Source organism: Oxyura jamaicensis, chromosome 7 (genome assembly GCF_011077185.1).
Source record: "Oxyura jamaicensis isolate SHBP4307 breed ruddy duck chromosome 7, BPBGC_Ojam_1.0, whole genome shotgun sequence".
Classification (NCBI taxonomy): domain Eukaryota; kingdom Metazoa; phylum Chordata; class Aves; order Anseriformes; family Anatidae; genus Oxyura; species Oxyura jamaicensis.
In genome coordinates this window covers 26,404,343-26,420,110 of record NC_048899.1, presented here as the reverse complement: position 1 = coordinate 26,420,110, position 15,768 = coordinate 26,404,343, and the positions used below count along the sequence as shown (strand labels likewise).

The following is a 15,768-nucleotide window of genomic DNA, read 5'->3' as shown; positions in this document are numbered from 1 at the left end:
GAATGGGAACATTTCATCATGTTTCCTGTCACTGAAAACTTTGATGCTGCTTTGGGGAAAGTTTTTCACCCTTCTCTGAGTGGGGTCAAGGAACCACCATTCCACCCCGTTGTCCACACTTAAGTCTGTTGAGGTGACCCTAACACTTGTATTTTTAAGGGATAATAAGGACAAAAATTTATGAAATACTTTTTCTTAAAAAGGTGTTGTGTCCAAAAGAATTGTGCAAGTTTTCAAACCTATTGTTTGTGCAGTTGGCTTTCTGCCAGGGGGACAAGGTTAGTTCCCTTTGCTTTATAATTCATTCTGACTTGAATCTTTTTCCAACTTCCAAACTGTTAGTTTTTGTGTTAATATGCATATCCTATCCAATTGGAGATAGATTTCTCGAAGTCCAGTGCTTATAAGAGGTAGATTTATAGCATTATCCTTAAAATGCATGAGTTAAATTCATTTAATCAATTTAGGAGAATGGAGTGTGTTAGAGCAGCAGAAGAGCATGAGTATAATCAATAGTCAAAACACGTTGGCTATATACTCATTATTAGAGCAACCCAGTGTCTGTCACTCATGTTTTCTTTGGACTGTGTTTTGAGACCTTTGCAAAGGGGCTAGATGGTGCTGCCAGTTTTAACTGTGATCTTGGTGCATAATCTGAGGCCATTAAAAATATTAGATAACTGAGTAGTGATCACCCTGGTAAAACATAGTATAGGGAAAAAATAAAAAGAAAAAAAGCCTTTTCTTACAGAGTCCTGAGGAAAAAATAGACTGACAATACTTAGAGAAAATAATTCTTGTGGGAAAGACTTGCCAAGGAATGTGAGTCTCTAGATTCTGATTTTTAGCCTCGTTATCATCTTTCTCTATGAACTTTGGCAAGATATCTTAAGCTTTATTCTCTCCTAGAATTTTTGATCTCGAACTGTATGTATTTTGACCAAGAAATATGCAAAAGGTGAATGTTTTACTAGAAATGAGATCAGATTATTGTTATGAATTTATAATAGAAACGTGATGTTTTCCTGACAAGTGTCTGTATTCTGTCATAAAAAGCAAGTGATGTAATTTATGGTTTTGTATTTGGCATCATTAGTGGGAAAACAGAGTATCAAACCACCAAGACCAACAAAGCCAGGAGATCAGCATCCTTTGAAAGGAGGCCCAGCAAGAGATATTCTAGACGAACACTACAGACGAAAGGTAAGCTATTTACCTTCCCTGTTGAGATGTACAATCCACCGTGACAATCTATTAATCACATCCTTTAAAGGTTCTTTTAGGAGTTCTCCTATAGCTGCTTTCTTTTCTCCTGGATTTTGAAAATTAGGTTTCCTTTGACTTAGCTGGGAGGTAATCTATAATTGTCAGAAAAAGCTTGTGTCCAAAGCATGTCATTCTAGATTTCCTGGCAGCAAAAATGCCTATGAACATAGTGCAGTATGTTTCCATATGAAGATGTAAAACTTGTGTACAGGAAACAGAAATGTGATAATGGTAATATTTGAAATTTCTGAATCAGGTTTGAAACTTTTGTCAAGGATATTTTCTTGTTCTTAGAAGCTGCATTCTGTCCATTCTCACAGCCTGACAGCATGTGATAACCTTGTCTCTTATTTCCCTTCTTACATAGGTCAAAAGTGACCTCCAGGCACGCTTTCAGATCCTTGATTAAATACTACTCCTTTGGTTTGCTCTTGAGATTTTTTTTTCCAATTTAAATTTTATACATATTATACAGGGGTTACGTGCCACACTTGGTCCTTTAGTTGCATACTTTTAGGTAGTGCTTTACTATTTTTATTTAATATGCTTTAATATTTGACTGACAACCTAATTAGAAATTAAAATTTAATTAAAACTTCATGTATACTTTTGCAGCACATGTTGCTAAACTTGAAGAAACAAGGTAAGATGCATTCTAATACTTTTCTTTTGATGTTTGTCAGTTACGTTTGAGTACATGTCTGCAGGAGGTTATAAGATTGGTTAAATGCAGATAGTGTTAACCTCTTAACTGTGGTTTTGATGTGGTTTTCATGTTTCTGTGCTTTAAATAAATCCTACTGTTTGAGGTAAAGCTGCTGTATTGCTGTCACATTGAACATTTTGCCAGAGCAGCTTACTGGAAGGCAATAATATTTGTGTATGACTAGCTATGATTCTTGCTGATTATGAGCTGTAGTTCCCTGTGCTGCCGTGTAAGGAGATCAAGTAAAAGCATGAGGTTGTTGCTGATATCTGCCTACTTAGGCTATGCGAGTGAAATACGTAATTAAGGGAAGTTCAGAGAAGGGGAAAATACTGTAAAATATTTAAATACTTTGATGTTTTTGTATTCTGTATTATACTTACATTGATTTTTATTTAGAGTACTTGTTTTTATATATTGATAATTATGAATTAGTCATGACTGATGTTGAGAGAGAAGCTTTTTGACTTCTATACTTAGAGTCTTTCTGCATGTGGAGATTCATGCTTACAGTTGTAGTGTAAAATGCTTCTGTGAAACTGGATCATGTTATATTCACAGTGTTCCTGGAAGAGAGGAAAGCAGGCTATAAAGAATTTACCTAGTAGCAGAGGAACAAAGTCATTCAGATTTGCTTTCAGTCATTTTTTCTTGTTTTGTTTTGTTTTTTAAATTATTATTATTTTTATTTTATTTTTATTTTTTCCCCTTCAGTTTCTGTTTTGTTTTGAGGTGTGGGGTTTTTTGTTTGTTTGTTTAAGAAAAGGTAGGTACTGTTAGATGTTAAGCATCCTGGCAGTCAGGAGTTGGGTAAGGAACATCAGAATAACATCTAAAAGCTACAGGCTTATTAGAGACATACATCTTGTTACTAGCAAGCAAGGCTGATTCTTGCATAAGTGTAGAAGTCTAGGAAAGGTGAGGCCAACACAGTAGTTTAACATATTTGTTAGTGGAGGAGGTCTCTTTGTCTTTGCAACCTTAGGGACAAGTCTCTCCAGTGCTAGCTTTTCTTTTTATAAAATGAGAAAGTTGTCTTGCACACTGGGTGTCATTAAAGTGCTTGAAGATCCTCTGCATACAAAATGTGACTGCCTGATAATTAGTACTCTCATCATGCTGTGTTGTTATGACCTTGTTTGAGTTTCATGTCGCTTAGGTCATTCTGAGAGTGGGAAGAGAAACTTCAGGTGCAGTTTTGCCTTCTGATAAGGCGATGTTCTTCTGATTTCCACATAGGTGTGGCATTGTTTTGTTAGTCTCCAGAGCAATCAATGCCATTTCTGAAACTCTACACTCGAGCATTGCTAATTGAAATGCATCATGAAAGATGTATGTTGTTCTGCTCTTTGGTATGAGCTCAGCACAGGGTGATGTGCTGCCAAGACGTCGTTCTTTAATATTTCTGTTAAATGTGTGCTGTTCTGTGGTAAACCTCCACACGCTCTCACTGCAGAAAGTGTGACGTTAGAAAGCAGGCAAGGAACAAGTTGTTTGGTTTTGGTAGTATGGTATTTAAGTAAAATAATTCTAAAGAATCACTGAAGTAGATACAGAAATCTATTTAAATTGTCAGCTTGCCAAGTTGGTTAGCTATTGCCGAGGCCATAAATCAAAAGAATAATTAATGGTAGGATCCTGGAACTGTTTTTAAAAAGATTAGAAGTCTGGAAAAAAAAAAAGTTTGCTTTGAATTTTTTCTTGAATACCTAGCTTTGTTTAAGATTTATAACACACAATTACTGCACAGGATGTTAATACTTTTAAATCTCTCAAAAACATGCAAATTTGAAGTGTGCTTTGTAGAATAAAAAATCTTCATAAAATTATTAATGCTATGCTGAACTGCTGTGCACGTAAGTTTGAGTGGCTGCTTTTAAGATTAAAATTACTGAAGCGGTAATTCAGTCCAATAGAGCTTGTACACAGAAGAAACACATGATCAGAAGAGTCCTAGTTATAGAGCAAACAATATTTATATTATGTAAGTAAAGTTTTGGTGTTTTTGAAGTTTTGTTCAGCGTTTAACTAAAAAGTCATGCAATTTTTGCTCTTAAAACACCCTGCTTTACGGTTGAATCAAAAAGACTTTCTAAACTTTAACTGGTGTAGGAAAGGAAGAGGGGGAAGAAACAGAGGAATGATAGATAAAGTACGGAGTGAAAATAAAAAATAACCTGGTACCCTTACTTACCTAAAATGAGGCAGCTGACCTAAAACATAAGTTTTCAAATTTTCTTTTGAGAACATTTACGTAATTTGAGAAGATCTTTATTAGACTTTGTTTCTTTCTGAAAATCCTTACAATTCTGCCAGCCTTCAAAAATAACTTGATCTGATTCTGATGCAAATTCTTCTTATCTTTCAGTTTTCCAAACAACGCTGTTATTACCCAAACTAATGGATCACAAGTAAGGCCTATCTCTTTCATTATTTTTAAAGACAATTTTGATGTGTTTCAACAGATTTGAGGATTTCATTATTTCCTTCATACTGGCCAGTTGTATTGAAAGTTACACACAGTTAACTAAATTGCATGCAAAGAAGTGACTATCTGGAGTGAGGAAGATATACCATACCCCTATGCAATAAAAATTGTACTATTTATAGATTCAGGTTTTCATAGGTACAGAATGTACCTTTGTGTGTGAGTTAGTAGTATACAAAGTACATTAATTGTACGTGCTAATTAACACCAAATGGCATAATCCATCAGCATCAATGTTGATTCCTGGTCCTCTCTAGTACTCTGAAAGAGGGGTGTGTGCCTGCAAATTAAATAATATGTTACCAAAAAAAAAATCATTGTTTTCTGAGTTTGAGGGAAATCTGAGATACCTGTCTTCTCAGTACTTGTGCACAAAATACCGTGTTTCACTGAAAACAGTAAGGTAATGGTTTGATACATTTTGAGTATCAAAAAATAGGACTTGGTGTTTGGAAAGACCCTGTCCTGCTTTCTGTAGTATTTCAGCTGCAGAAGGGGTCACAGATTGGTGGAAATGAGAAATCCAGTTTATTTTAACATTAAACACTCAATCTCAGCTGGAAGCAAACCGGCAGGTGGCTGCTCTGCTCAGCCTTTTGCGTTCTCTGAAAAATGAGTTGTTTGAGCTGCCTTGGATTCGTTGCAGTCCTGGTGTTGTGTATAGTACTGGAAAAAATGGACATAGGCATCCAGTGCTGTGGAAGTAATGGAAGAAAACAGCCTTGTTGCAGCATTGTGTATAAGGAAAAGTGATGATATATTTTATTATGTAGAATGTGTCATTGCTTAAATAAAGAGTTCATAGTAACTTACTTGTTTCTCTTCTGTCACCAAAGAGTTGGAATGCAAAGCCAAACATACCTGTCCTAACAGCAGCAGTTCCTTCTGCCCCAGTCCTGGTGGAAATAGAAAACCTACCAAGGAGCCCAGGAGCCAGCCAGCAAGACAAGAAGTGGTATGTGCTGCTTTGCTGGGAAATGAATTCTGCTTGCTTTTGCATGATCCAAGTGACTGTTTCTTTGCCTGTGCTTAAATGAACTCTACCTTGCATCTTCAAGTTAGTGGTGATGCAGCTGATTTGTTGCTGTGAATACAGTCTGGGGAGGTGAGAACAACACATTTAGTCACTGTCAACCAAAAGAAATTTCTCCATTGATGCCAGCAATTAGATCCATAGCAGCATTTTCACATCTTGGAGAGAGCTGGGTCCTTCTGTTTTGCTATAATATTCCTTGAGGCCCTTTCTTTGGTATCGTGGAGCCCAAAGACTTAGCTCAAACCCTAACAAAATGCACAACCTTGTAAATCAGTATCCTTGTGAATCTCTTAGAAAAATCTTCTGAAATGGACAAGCTTATCTTTTTGATGTCTTGGAGAGAATGGGAGCTTGAGGAAAACAACACAAGCTGAAGATAAGAGCTTTGCTTTTATGTAATAAAGAAGATTTGTTTTATATGGATTGTATGCATCTCAAGATCAGGTTGATCTGAAGATAAACTCATATCTCATCTTTTTAAAAGTAGTTTTATATTGCAAACATATGTCAGAACCAAAATTGGCATATATCAACCCAGTGCTTGTGCACACTACTGACATGTTTCCATCTTCTGCACTGAGGGGCAGTATGGTTAATCCCAGAAGGGTAATTCTGATTTCTGTGAGACTGTAGAGGAGCAGCCATGGTGGAATGGAGGGACAGTAAAGCTCTTATCCAAAGCCATTTCAACCCTCAAGAGAAAAGATCCTTCTCCCATTGTCTGGCATATGAACCTAATTTGCTTCAGTATCTCTTAAAAATATGACATAACTGCTTCTGACAGTATAATGACAAATGTGCTTAAATTCTGTAAATCATATTGATTATAAAGACTTTCAATAATATGGGTTTTGAATTAGAAGAGAGAGAATAATGCTGCTTTATCTGTTGCATTATATTGAAGTTTCAATCAGAATACATGATCAATGCTCTTTTTCTTTCTTTTGCCCTTGATTTGTCTAGTATCTGAAATCTGTGGTTGTCTGTGGTGAGATCCTGTTGATCGCTCGATTCCTTCCATGGTGGTGGGTGAAAGGTGGTGGTTTCTTTATTCTTCAGCCTTCTTGAAATGTTGGGTTGATTTTTTTTGTCTAACTGCAAGATGCCTGCTAAGACCATTATTTCTTTTGGTCAAAATGTTTGACTCCTGCTCCAAACAGCTCTTCCTTGGCATCTGGTTCAGGTGGGCATTCGTTCTGGTATTCCCAAGACTTCTGTTGCTCCTTGAGATCACAGTGCTTTTGTTCAGAAGCAGAGAGGGCTCTGTAACAATTTTTTTTTTTTTCAATTTTGGTCTTCGTATTTTGTTTTTGTAGGATTTAGAACCTGAGCCTGTACATTGTCAGGGGATCTGAGCTTAGGTCCCAGCTGCTGCAGTAGGTAGCCTTTCTATGAAAGAACGGGAACAAATATAACCTCTATTTGCGTGTAACCCAAACCAACATGCCATAAAGAAAATACATTTCTTGGCAATTAATGTGCTTTAATCAAAAAGAGCAGTGGTGGTACTGTATAAATGCTATGTCTCTTAGAGCCATATAATTATTACTGAGGACAGTTGTCTTCTGGCAGAGAGGTTTTAATGTGTTTACTGCCTGTGATAATGGACAAATCCAGCTGTAGGAAGAAGGCAGCAGTTTGGAGCTGAGTCAGCAGAGGAGCCACGTGCTGGTTGCATAGCTGGGGAGCGGGGTTAGGTTGATACAGGGCCTGAGCGTGCCTACTTAGCGCGGGGGCTGCAGCTGGGCTGTCACACCTCCAAGCCTTGGGGTCTCGATGCTGCTAACAAGATCTTTTTTCAGCCGCTGCTGTCTTTAATTGGCCTGTTTCTGCATGATTTATCTTTGCTTCCTGTCAGAAAAATAGTCTTCTTTTAGAGAGAGTTTGCCAAGGATTGTTAAGAACACCAGAATGTTTGGACTGGGGATTTTGTTGATGGTTAGATTGAAGGGGTTTAGAAGTAAGGTCCCGACCTTCTGCGTTTCTGTACTTTCCTTGGCAGGTGCCTGTGCTGGCTGTGTTGCAGATTAGATCCCCTCCTAATGTCAATGTTTCCTTTAATTTAAAATGTGAATGCTGCAGCTGCCAACAGCATTAGTGCCAAGTCATAGAAAGTATTTTGCCAGACAGGAATGGTTCTAGTGTTTTTATTTCCTTTCTTTACTCCATTCCTATAAAACGTCAGTACAGGAAAATGATGCTGCTCTGGATGGTCGGGAATATTAACTGTAAGGCTGGAAAGCCTAAAACACAATTGGTATCTTTCTAGCTTTGGCCTTTTCTTGAAAAGCTTTGTCTGTGCTAAGATACAGCAGAAGACAATAAATAATCTGATTAATAGTTGTTTGCTTATTGTGAATACAGAGGGGATTGTTTTCACTTCATAGTGGATGTAGTTTTCACTTAACTGTTTAAACTAGAGAAAATGGAAAATAATTTAACAAACTGTTGAGGATTGGAGCCTTCAGCATTCACGGGTCATTTCCTCAGAGGGTTTCACAAAACCCAAAACTCTGAGTTTCCCCATGGGTGAGCTTTATATAAATCCCCTCTCTTTTCTAAAGGAGGACTATCGTGGAACATTAATCATTTAACACTGTTGTGAATACTGCATGCTTTTCTGCTTCCCTGCCTCTGCACATGTGATCTTCCAATTTACGCACTGCCTGCTTGGCTGGGCTGGCAGGGCCGGGCTTTTGGGGCACAGGAAGATGGAATTTGAACTCAGGGACTATTCAGGATGCCCTCTGAACAGCAACAAAGTTTCCACTTTATTTTGATTTGGGTCATTGAATAGAGAATTTTACATTAAACTGAAGGAAAACGTTTGTTTCAGGAATTTCAGAGTAGGTTGAGAGTACCGTTTTGTCAAGCACTTTTTTGATACTGGACCGTAACTTGCAGCAGCCTGTCTTAAAACATTACAGTGAAGAATCCTAGGACAACACAACCAACAGTTAGCAAATACTTGTCCTTTTTTTTTTTTAAGTCTTCTAGAATTCGACAGTTTTAGTAAATTGTTTCTTCCTGCTGTTGTGGAGATACTTGTGCCTAATGCCTTTTGTGCAAGGAGCCGTTAAATAGGAAGCTATAAATATTTTTTCAAAACATTATTTAAAGTGATGAGTGTTCTCTCCTGCTCCTTTTCCTAGCTTTTGAAGAGCTTTGTTCCAACTGTTGAAGGATTTAGCCAATACCTGTGCATAGCACAGGATTTTGATTTTATGAATTTGAAATGTAACACGAACCACATGCAAAATTAGAAAGCAAGATCTTTGTGTTCCAAAATGGTGGTCTTCCAACTAAGTTTGTTAGTTAAGCATAACTACAGTCAGCTGCTTTAGTAGGAGTTAGTCCCTTAGCCAACTAAATGGTGAATGACTTATGTACGCTGTACTGATTGCTCATGCACAGCAACACACTCTGAATTTCTATTTCCTTCTTTTTTTAAAAAAAAAAAAAATCCTTGCATTAAAATCTGTTTTCCAATGACTTTGAAAAATTAGTGTTGCTTATAGATGCTTGTTCCAATCATGCAGTTAGAGCTGCCACTTAAAAAGCCTTTCAGCGTCCTGAAACTGCAGTGCACTGTACGCCTGGGAGGTCTGTTCCTCCACCTTGCTGTTTTCTCCCATCTGCAATGCATGGTTCTTGCTCAGTTTTGCAAAATGCTTTGCAATACGAAGTGCTTTTCATTTCCCTAAGTGTAGACGGTATAACTGTGAGACAGCTTAACTTCTAATTTAGAAAAATATGCATGATACTGACCAGTAAAGGGGTTTATTTGACACTGCCTTACTGTACACATGTATTTGCATGCCTCTGTCCTCTGATATTTACCTGCCAGCAATGTCACTTATTTTCCCTTGTCTTCTCCCATCGCTCATCCTGCCTTTACTTTCGCTTTGCTGTTCCCCCCTCTCTCTCATCCGTACCTAATTACTAATTGTGCCCCCTCCCGCTCCCCAATAATCCAGGCCCCTTGATGCTGCCGACCGCTGCCAACGTGGTGAAAGCCTGTGGAAGGCACGGGCCCTGCCGAGGACCCCCGCTGCAGACGGACAGTACTCTGCTTTTGTTCATGAGCGCAATGTGAAGAATGCAGGAGTTCATAGCGGTGCTGTCACCTATGCTGTCCAAACCACCATGACCAGCCTGTGAGACGCGGGCCTTTCAGGAGCTTGAGGCTGCTTTGTAGCAGAGGCTGGAAAATTGCATTTTGAGCTGTCTCAAAAGATAAGGACAACGGACCCAGAGATGACTAGGGGGAAAAAGCATATTGTGCTGTTGGTATTTAGTCGTTAAAGAAAAAACAACATATAGACAAGTTACCCATTGCAATTACTTTTAAATAGAGTATATATTACTTCTTAATTGTGCTAAGATTTTTCTGAATGATTGCAAGGTTTTTAGCTGCTTTTATCGCTGGGAGCCATGCAAGAAGTCACGTTGGTAACAAAACTGCATGTGCAACCAGTGGATCTTCATGCAGTTTCAGAAATCTTTAAGGAATAGAGGATGTAACTGCCCCTCTTTTTGTACAATGATTATTTAAAAATATCTATGGTAGATGGTTGATCTGAAAAATAATTTTTTTAAACATGTCCTTATCTGAAAATATTGTTTAGAAATGGAATGGGATAGAATTATTGCATTATTATTTTTTTTTTTTAAGAATAAAATTATCAAAACTCCTGAAAAGGCAAAGAGTGATATTTTGGAGGAGGGTTCCCCTCGTAGGGAATGTCTTACTTGCTCTCTAGAAGTTTTTCTTTCATTCTTGTTGCTGTGCTCCAGATGAAATGAAACAGAACTATTTCCTGACAAACACCCATCCTGCCATATGATTCATGAGGTTAATTTTTAAGTCAAATGTGAAGACTCCAGCTTGGTGGCTCATCAGTATACTTGTAACTTTAGTAACATGAAGGACTATCTTTACCCTTGAACACTCTGTGTTTTCATATGTTTTCTGAAATTAGCTACTTTTAAGTTGCAATAATCAAATTTGCAAAAAATCACGTCCGTGTTCTCCTGCAGAGTTCTATGTTCAGATGTGCTTAATGTGAACATAGTGGTGAGGCCACTGCAGGTCCTGGATGATTCCTCAGCTGTCAGAGAAGAATTGGTGAATTAGAGTGTGGCTATCATGGAATTAAACGATAGCATATATCCTTTATATCCAACTTATAATTGATATAAGTTGCATGCTCTTCCCATCTGCCTTTGACTCTTCCATACGCTATGAGGATCAATTTTGCTCTTTGCTGGACTCCTTTTAGGGTATCTCTGTTGAATTCAGAAGAATTATCCTGGTTTCTACTACAGTAATTGACAGCTCTCAGCAGCAAACTGAGAGGTTGTACCAAACTAACACATATTGATGCCTACAATATTTAGCTGCTTTTTTAAAAGGACAGGTCACGTGCTCTAGGAATATCATTCAGGAAGTGTACAGGTGTATCTCTAAACAGTATAGTGATGTACAGGTGTATCTCTAAACAGTATAGTGATGACAGATCTCTCCTTAATACCTATAAGGCTTCTGCAGCCAGCAACTTTTTATAAGGGTGTTTTTTCCTATTTCCTGTAGTTAATGGCTTGCATATATATAGGTATTTCAAAATCCCACAGAATGATACAAGAACAGATAGGAATCTTCTTATTCTTTTATTATTTAAGAGGACTCCTGATCTTGTCATTCTTTGAACAAATGGGAGAACGTAAAAATCTTAGACTTTAGAACTCTACTTGACTGAAATCTGAATCACGCATCCCCAGGATTTTTTCTTCTGTTTTCCTCATTACAAAAGGATATTTTTTTTTTCCCCTGAATATTCTGCATTTTTGCTTAGGGAAAGAAAAATTGCTATGTTGATAATTGTTTGTATGGCTTGAACTGCTGGTATCTTTTATCAGCTTTTCCCTTTGAATGTTTCCTAAAATACGCTGGTAGACATTGATTCTGAAGATAATCACACCTGCACTTCTTATTATGCAAAGTTCAGATATACTTTAGTGTGTGAGTAAATAGGGACACGTTGAAAGCTATTGCCTATTTCACACTTGAGTACTGCATACTTACTGCTGTAGAAGTTGTACTTTACATGGTTTTTTACTATTTCCCTCATAACTGGCATGACTGTTTTATTAGTATTTTGTAAGACAAGTCAGAAATTCTGTAAAGTGATAAAAATAGTATCTTGTGCTTCTTACGTACATAGTCTGGCCTTTTACTGCTGATGCTCTGAAGAGGGCGAAGAATCTGGGGCCTCAAACAGTTTATTGCTCTTTGAACTCGTCCTTTGTGCCTGCAAACTCCAGTGGCTGAGGGTCTCCAGAGTATGACTTGCCTTTTGTGATTGCCTGTCTCAGGGTGGCCGAGTAGTTATTTCAGCAGGTAAAATGGGACTGGTTCCTCTTTGAATCTTGGCTTAGGGAGGCTTCTCTCAAGTCTGCCTAAAGTTCATTCAGTTTCCCTGAGGCCTCGCTGTGATGCAGCGATGAAGCTGCAGTGGCTCACCCAAGTCCTGCCCTTGCTACTTCAGCCAGTCCTCCATCCCACAGCACAAATGGCAGTTAGTTTCCCTACAAACATCTGTTGCCTTAATATAAATAGTACTCTACTTTTGGAGCAGCTCTGAACTCACTGAGGTTTCCATTTGAATATGTCGTCAGTTTTCAAGACTGCCTGTGTCTCTAGTAGGCAAGTTTTTGAATCAGCTCTCCTATAATCTGTCTAGTAAATGTTATACAGTTGTCATTAAGGTGAAAAAAATATAGTGTAATTATTCTAGCTATTCTCTAATGAAGATAAATCTAATTTCTTACTCAGTTTCTCTCCATTGTGCTGTGATACTCAAAAAAGCATGAGAAGATTACAGCACGAAGAAGTGCTACTGATGCCCTATATCAGCTGCCTTAGATGGAGTTTGTAGGGGCTTATATGTACATAGTTCTTTCAACACATCATGGCCTCAGCACCTCTTAAGTGTGCAGGCAAGATCAGAACATCTGATGATACTGGTTGTCGTACTGAACATTTGGGTGACTATTTACAGAAATCTGTCAGAAAACGGGAAGAAAAATTTGTGAAGCCTTGTGAAGGTTAGAAAACATTTTCCCTTCCATGCATACTAGTTACCCTCTCTGAAAGCAAGATGCAGGATTCAGTCTCCCTTTGCTGCCTTAATTGGAAGAGCATCTATTCCTGCCCATTACTCAGTTCTGATAATTGAAATTCTCTGTATCCCTTGCAAGACTGCTGCTTGCTACTTCCCATTAGTGGTGCACACAGAGGCTATACCGTAGATTGAAATTTTCCTATTACTTGCTTTGCTAGCAGCTTCTCATTCCAATGCTTAGAGAAATGAGCAAGTGACCTCAGTTTACCTTGCAACAATTAAATTGTCTTAAGACGATTTGCATATTATTAGCACTTAAACAGTGGCATCGCATGGTCTGTTGCAGACATATATATTTAACGTTGGATTTAACTAGGATTCTTTTGGGTGCTTGAGCTGAAGGGAGGTTTTTTTTCTTGGAGCTGCTAGTGACAACACTGGACTGCTTCCAAATTCCAGGGGCTGGAGGGAGAAAAAGGGGCATTAACCCATTAGTGAGAAGCTGGTCTAAATACTCAAGTAGCAAGTGTCTCTGTGCATAAGGGTAAGTTCTGCTGGGGTGGGTATTTGCTTGTTTTCATTGTTTTCATCTTTGGGACAGAACTGTCAAAAGCAATACGAGCAATTTTCTTCTTAAATTGGTATTTTAACCACATTGCTGGTAAACATGATTGTTGGTCAAAAGGGGTGACAAACTGCAGTTGTATGCACAAGTTGTCTGATTAACCATTATATTCTGCAGCAGCTGTTGTGTCTGCCGTATTTGATAGTTTGCTGTTAAAATAGCTTTCCTTAGCTTCCAAGAGATGGATGAGATTCCTGGCTGTTTGCACAACATAAGCATCGTAATGCAACTTTTTTTCTTCTATTTGGTTTGGGTTTGCTATTTTCATTGTAAATACAGATGGTAGGACAAAATTAAAAGGAGCCATTTCCATTAGAAAGCAAAGGAGGTGAAGGCAAGTGATCCTAAGAGGATATGGAGTACATGCTTTGGTTCACTCAAAATACTGTGACTGCTAAGTTTTCATTCACATCTCTGCCATCGTTAGCAAAGCTGAAACTAGTTGTAGATATGCTTAACCATAACATGGCATTAATGCAGCCCTGTGACATGGATCCTTTCGCTCTCTGTCCTTTCTAAAACTGTTGCACGAAGTGCTGCACAAATGAATAGCATTTTATGAAGAGTATCAACTTCCCTCCTGCACACTTTTTTCTCAAGTAAAAAATGAAAAAATGTACCTTGAGTCTGCTAAAAAAATCTTTCAAATATTTGTTCCGAAAAGTGAATCTACTAGATGATAACTTTCCTGTTTCTTAAAACAATTGGAGTCAGCTTGCAGTATGAGAATTAGAAATAATGTGCCACAGTGCATCTTTGCCTTCAGCAAGAGCTGGGTAGGACTCACCAAGACTGCCTGAAGATTCCCTTTCTCACAATCTAATTGCTGTGTTTATAAATCTCGGAGAGGTTTCCACAGAAACACCCCTCCCTTTTTCTTCACTTCTTTCGCTGCTATGTGAGCAACAGACAAAGTACACCTGTTCTGCTATGAAGTCAGTTCTTCTAGAGATGTGAAGTGTTCCTTTTTTATTATTATTTTAAACTCACTGAAAGCTTGGAACAGTTTCCTGGAACAGTTTTTCCAGAATGTTTCTGGTTACCAGAAAACAACTTGAAAAAAGAGATTGCATGTGGTTAAAGCTTTTTCATGTTACTGAAAGAATGGTAACAGAATTCTGCCTATCTCTGCCCATCTTTCTGCCTTTGCAGTGTACCTCTTGTTGATTTACTAGACAGCACAGAGCTGCCAGAAACTTGTGTTGATGATGCTGTAGGCCGTCCCGTTGTTGGCTTGGCAACAGGAGATTCAGAAGAATTTGTTAGTTGCCCTCATCCTGGCACGAAGGAAACTGCTAATGAAAAAACAGACTCTGATCGTAAGCAACCTTACAGATTTTTTCCTATTATTGTAGTGTGTGGGGTCAGAGTTACCTGATTACATGGTTATGAGGCTGTTTCCATACAAAAGTCCAGAGCTGTTTTAGAGATCTCCCTTAGATGCATGCCCAGGGACAATTTTGCTTGCCAGTGGAATGCAGCTTCTCTAGTATATGAAGCAGTGCATTCAGGAGTTCTGTAACAAAATGCTAACGACTCGTTTGCAAGGAGAGCCTATTTCAGTATCAGACTTTCCTCTTTGATATTTCTTTTATATCTCTTTGATGTATCTGCCCAACTGTCCTTAATTCAGCTTTCAAGAACTGCCTTGTTTTGATTTTACTAAATTACAGTATTTTGCCACAAACTTCTCAAGAATTGTGTAAGACATCTTTAAGACATAACGTTAAGTTACGTAGGACGGGATGACAAAGTTGGTCAGCTCTGGCCTGTATCGGTTGGAAGCACCTTATTTCCAAGAACAGAGATACAAGGGAAAAGTTACAGTTCTCTGTGTGGTCTGAGTAGCCACAAATACGGTAAAGTGCTACCATCTGAGCAATTACCTCTTGCTGCTTGCTCATTCACTGTAAAGATGCCTGGATAAATGAACATGCAGGAGGGCAGTGTTCTAATTAAATACACATAGATTGTAGAAATGAAAATTAAATTGAAGGTTGAGCAAGCAGGTTTTTTTTTTTTTTCACCACAACTTCAAAAACCTTAGAATTAGCATTCAGGAGTAACGCGAGAAGCAAGTTAACTACACAGTGATGTTTATTAGTAAGATGTTGACGTTTTTGTCTTTTTCAGCATTTGAAGATGCATTGCTAAAACTGAAACAACTGGAGGCAGAGTGCAGCAGCCCTGTGCCAACTGACCGTCCCAACATAAACATAAACGTGCAGGTACTTGGGCATCCTCCTTCTTGGCAGAGTCTCTAAGTTTTGTTCAGATAATTCTGAAAAGTCTTGTGCTTAACTTGGTCCTTTGCAAGATTTTTAAGAACATGAGTAATATTGGGGAATAAAGCAAATACAAATATTTTGTTGTATATAAACCTCTGCATGATAGGGCAGTGAGATAAAGATGATGAGGCAGAAGTGAACATGCACATATGCAGACTGCAGCCTGGTGGACTTTTCTAAAATCTGTGTGAGCAAAAAGGGCAAACACTTGAAACGTACCTTTGTTGTCTTTTTC

The 15,768-nt window shown here is 38.2% G+C and overlaps 1 protein-coding gene across 9 annotated transcripts in view; it reads left to right on the top strand.

Moving 5' to 3' along the window:
• Positions 1–15,768, top strand: part of EPB41L5 (erythrocyte membrane protein band 4.1 like 5) — a 55,335-nt gene that overhangs the window by 24,936 nt on the left and 14,631 nt on the right. For 5 of the 9 annotated variants that reach the window (XM_035331993.1, XM_035331994.1, XM_035331995.1 and 2 more), the window contains 6 exons: positions 1,097–1,203; positions 1,882–1,909; positions 4,341–4,388; positions 5,299–5,415; positions 14,398–14,564; positions 15,379–15,473. In XM_035331993.1, coding sequence (XP_035187884.1) covers positions 1,097–1,203; positions 1,882–1,909; positions 4,341–4,388; positions 5,299–5,415; positions 14,398–14,564; positions 15,379–15,473 — 562 coding nt within the window. Of the gene's footprint in view, positions 1–1,096; positions 1,204–1,881; positions 1,910–4,340; positions 4,389–5,298; positions 5,518–6,459; positions 6,522–9,473; positions 10,204–13,672; positions 13,884–14,397; positions 14,565–15,378; positions 15,474–15,768 lie in introns of those variants that run through there. The other 4 variants (XR_004752473.1, XM_035331998.1, XM_035331999.1 and 1 more) reach the window with 4 other exon arrangements.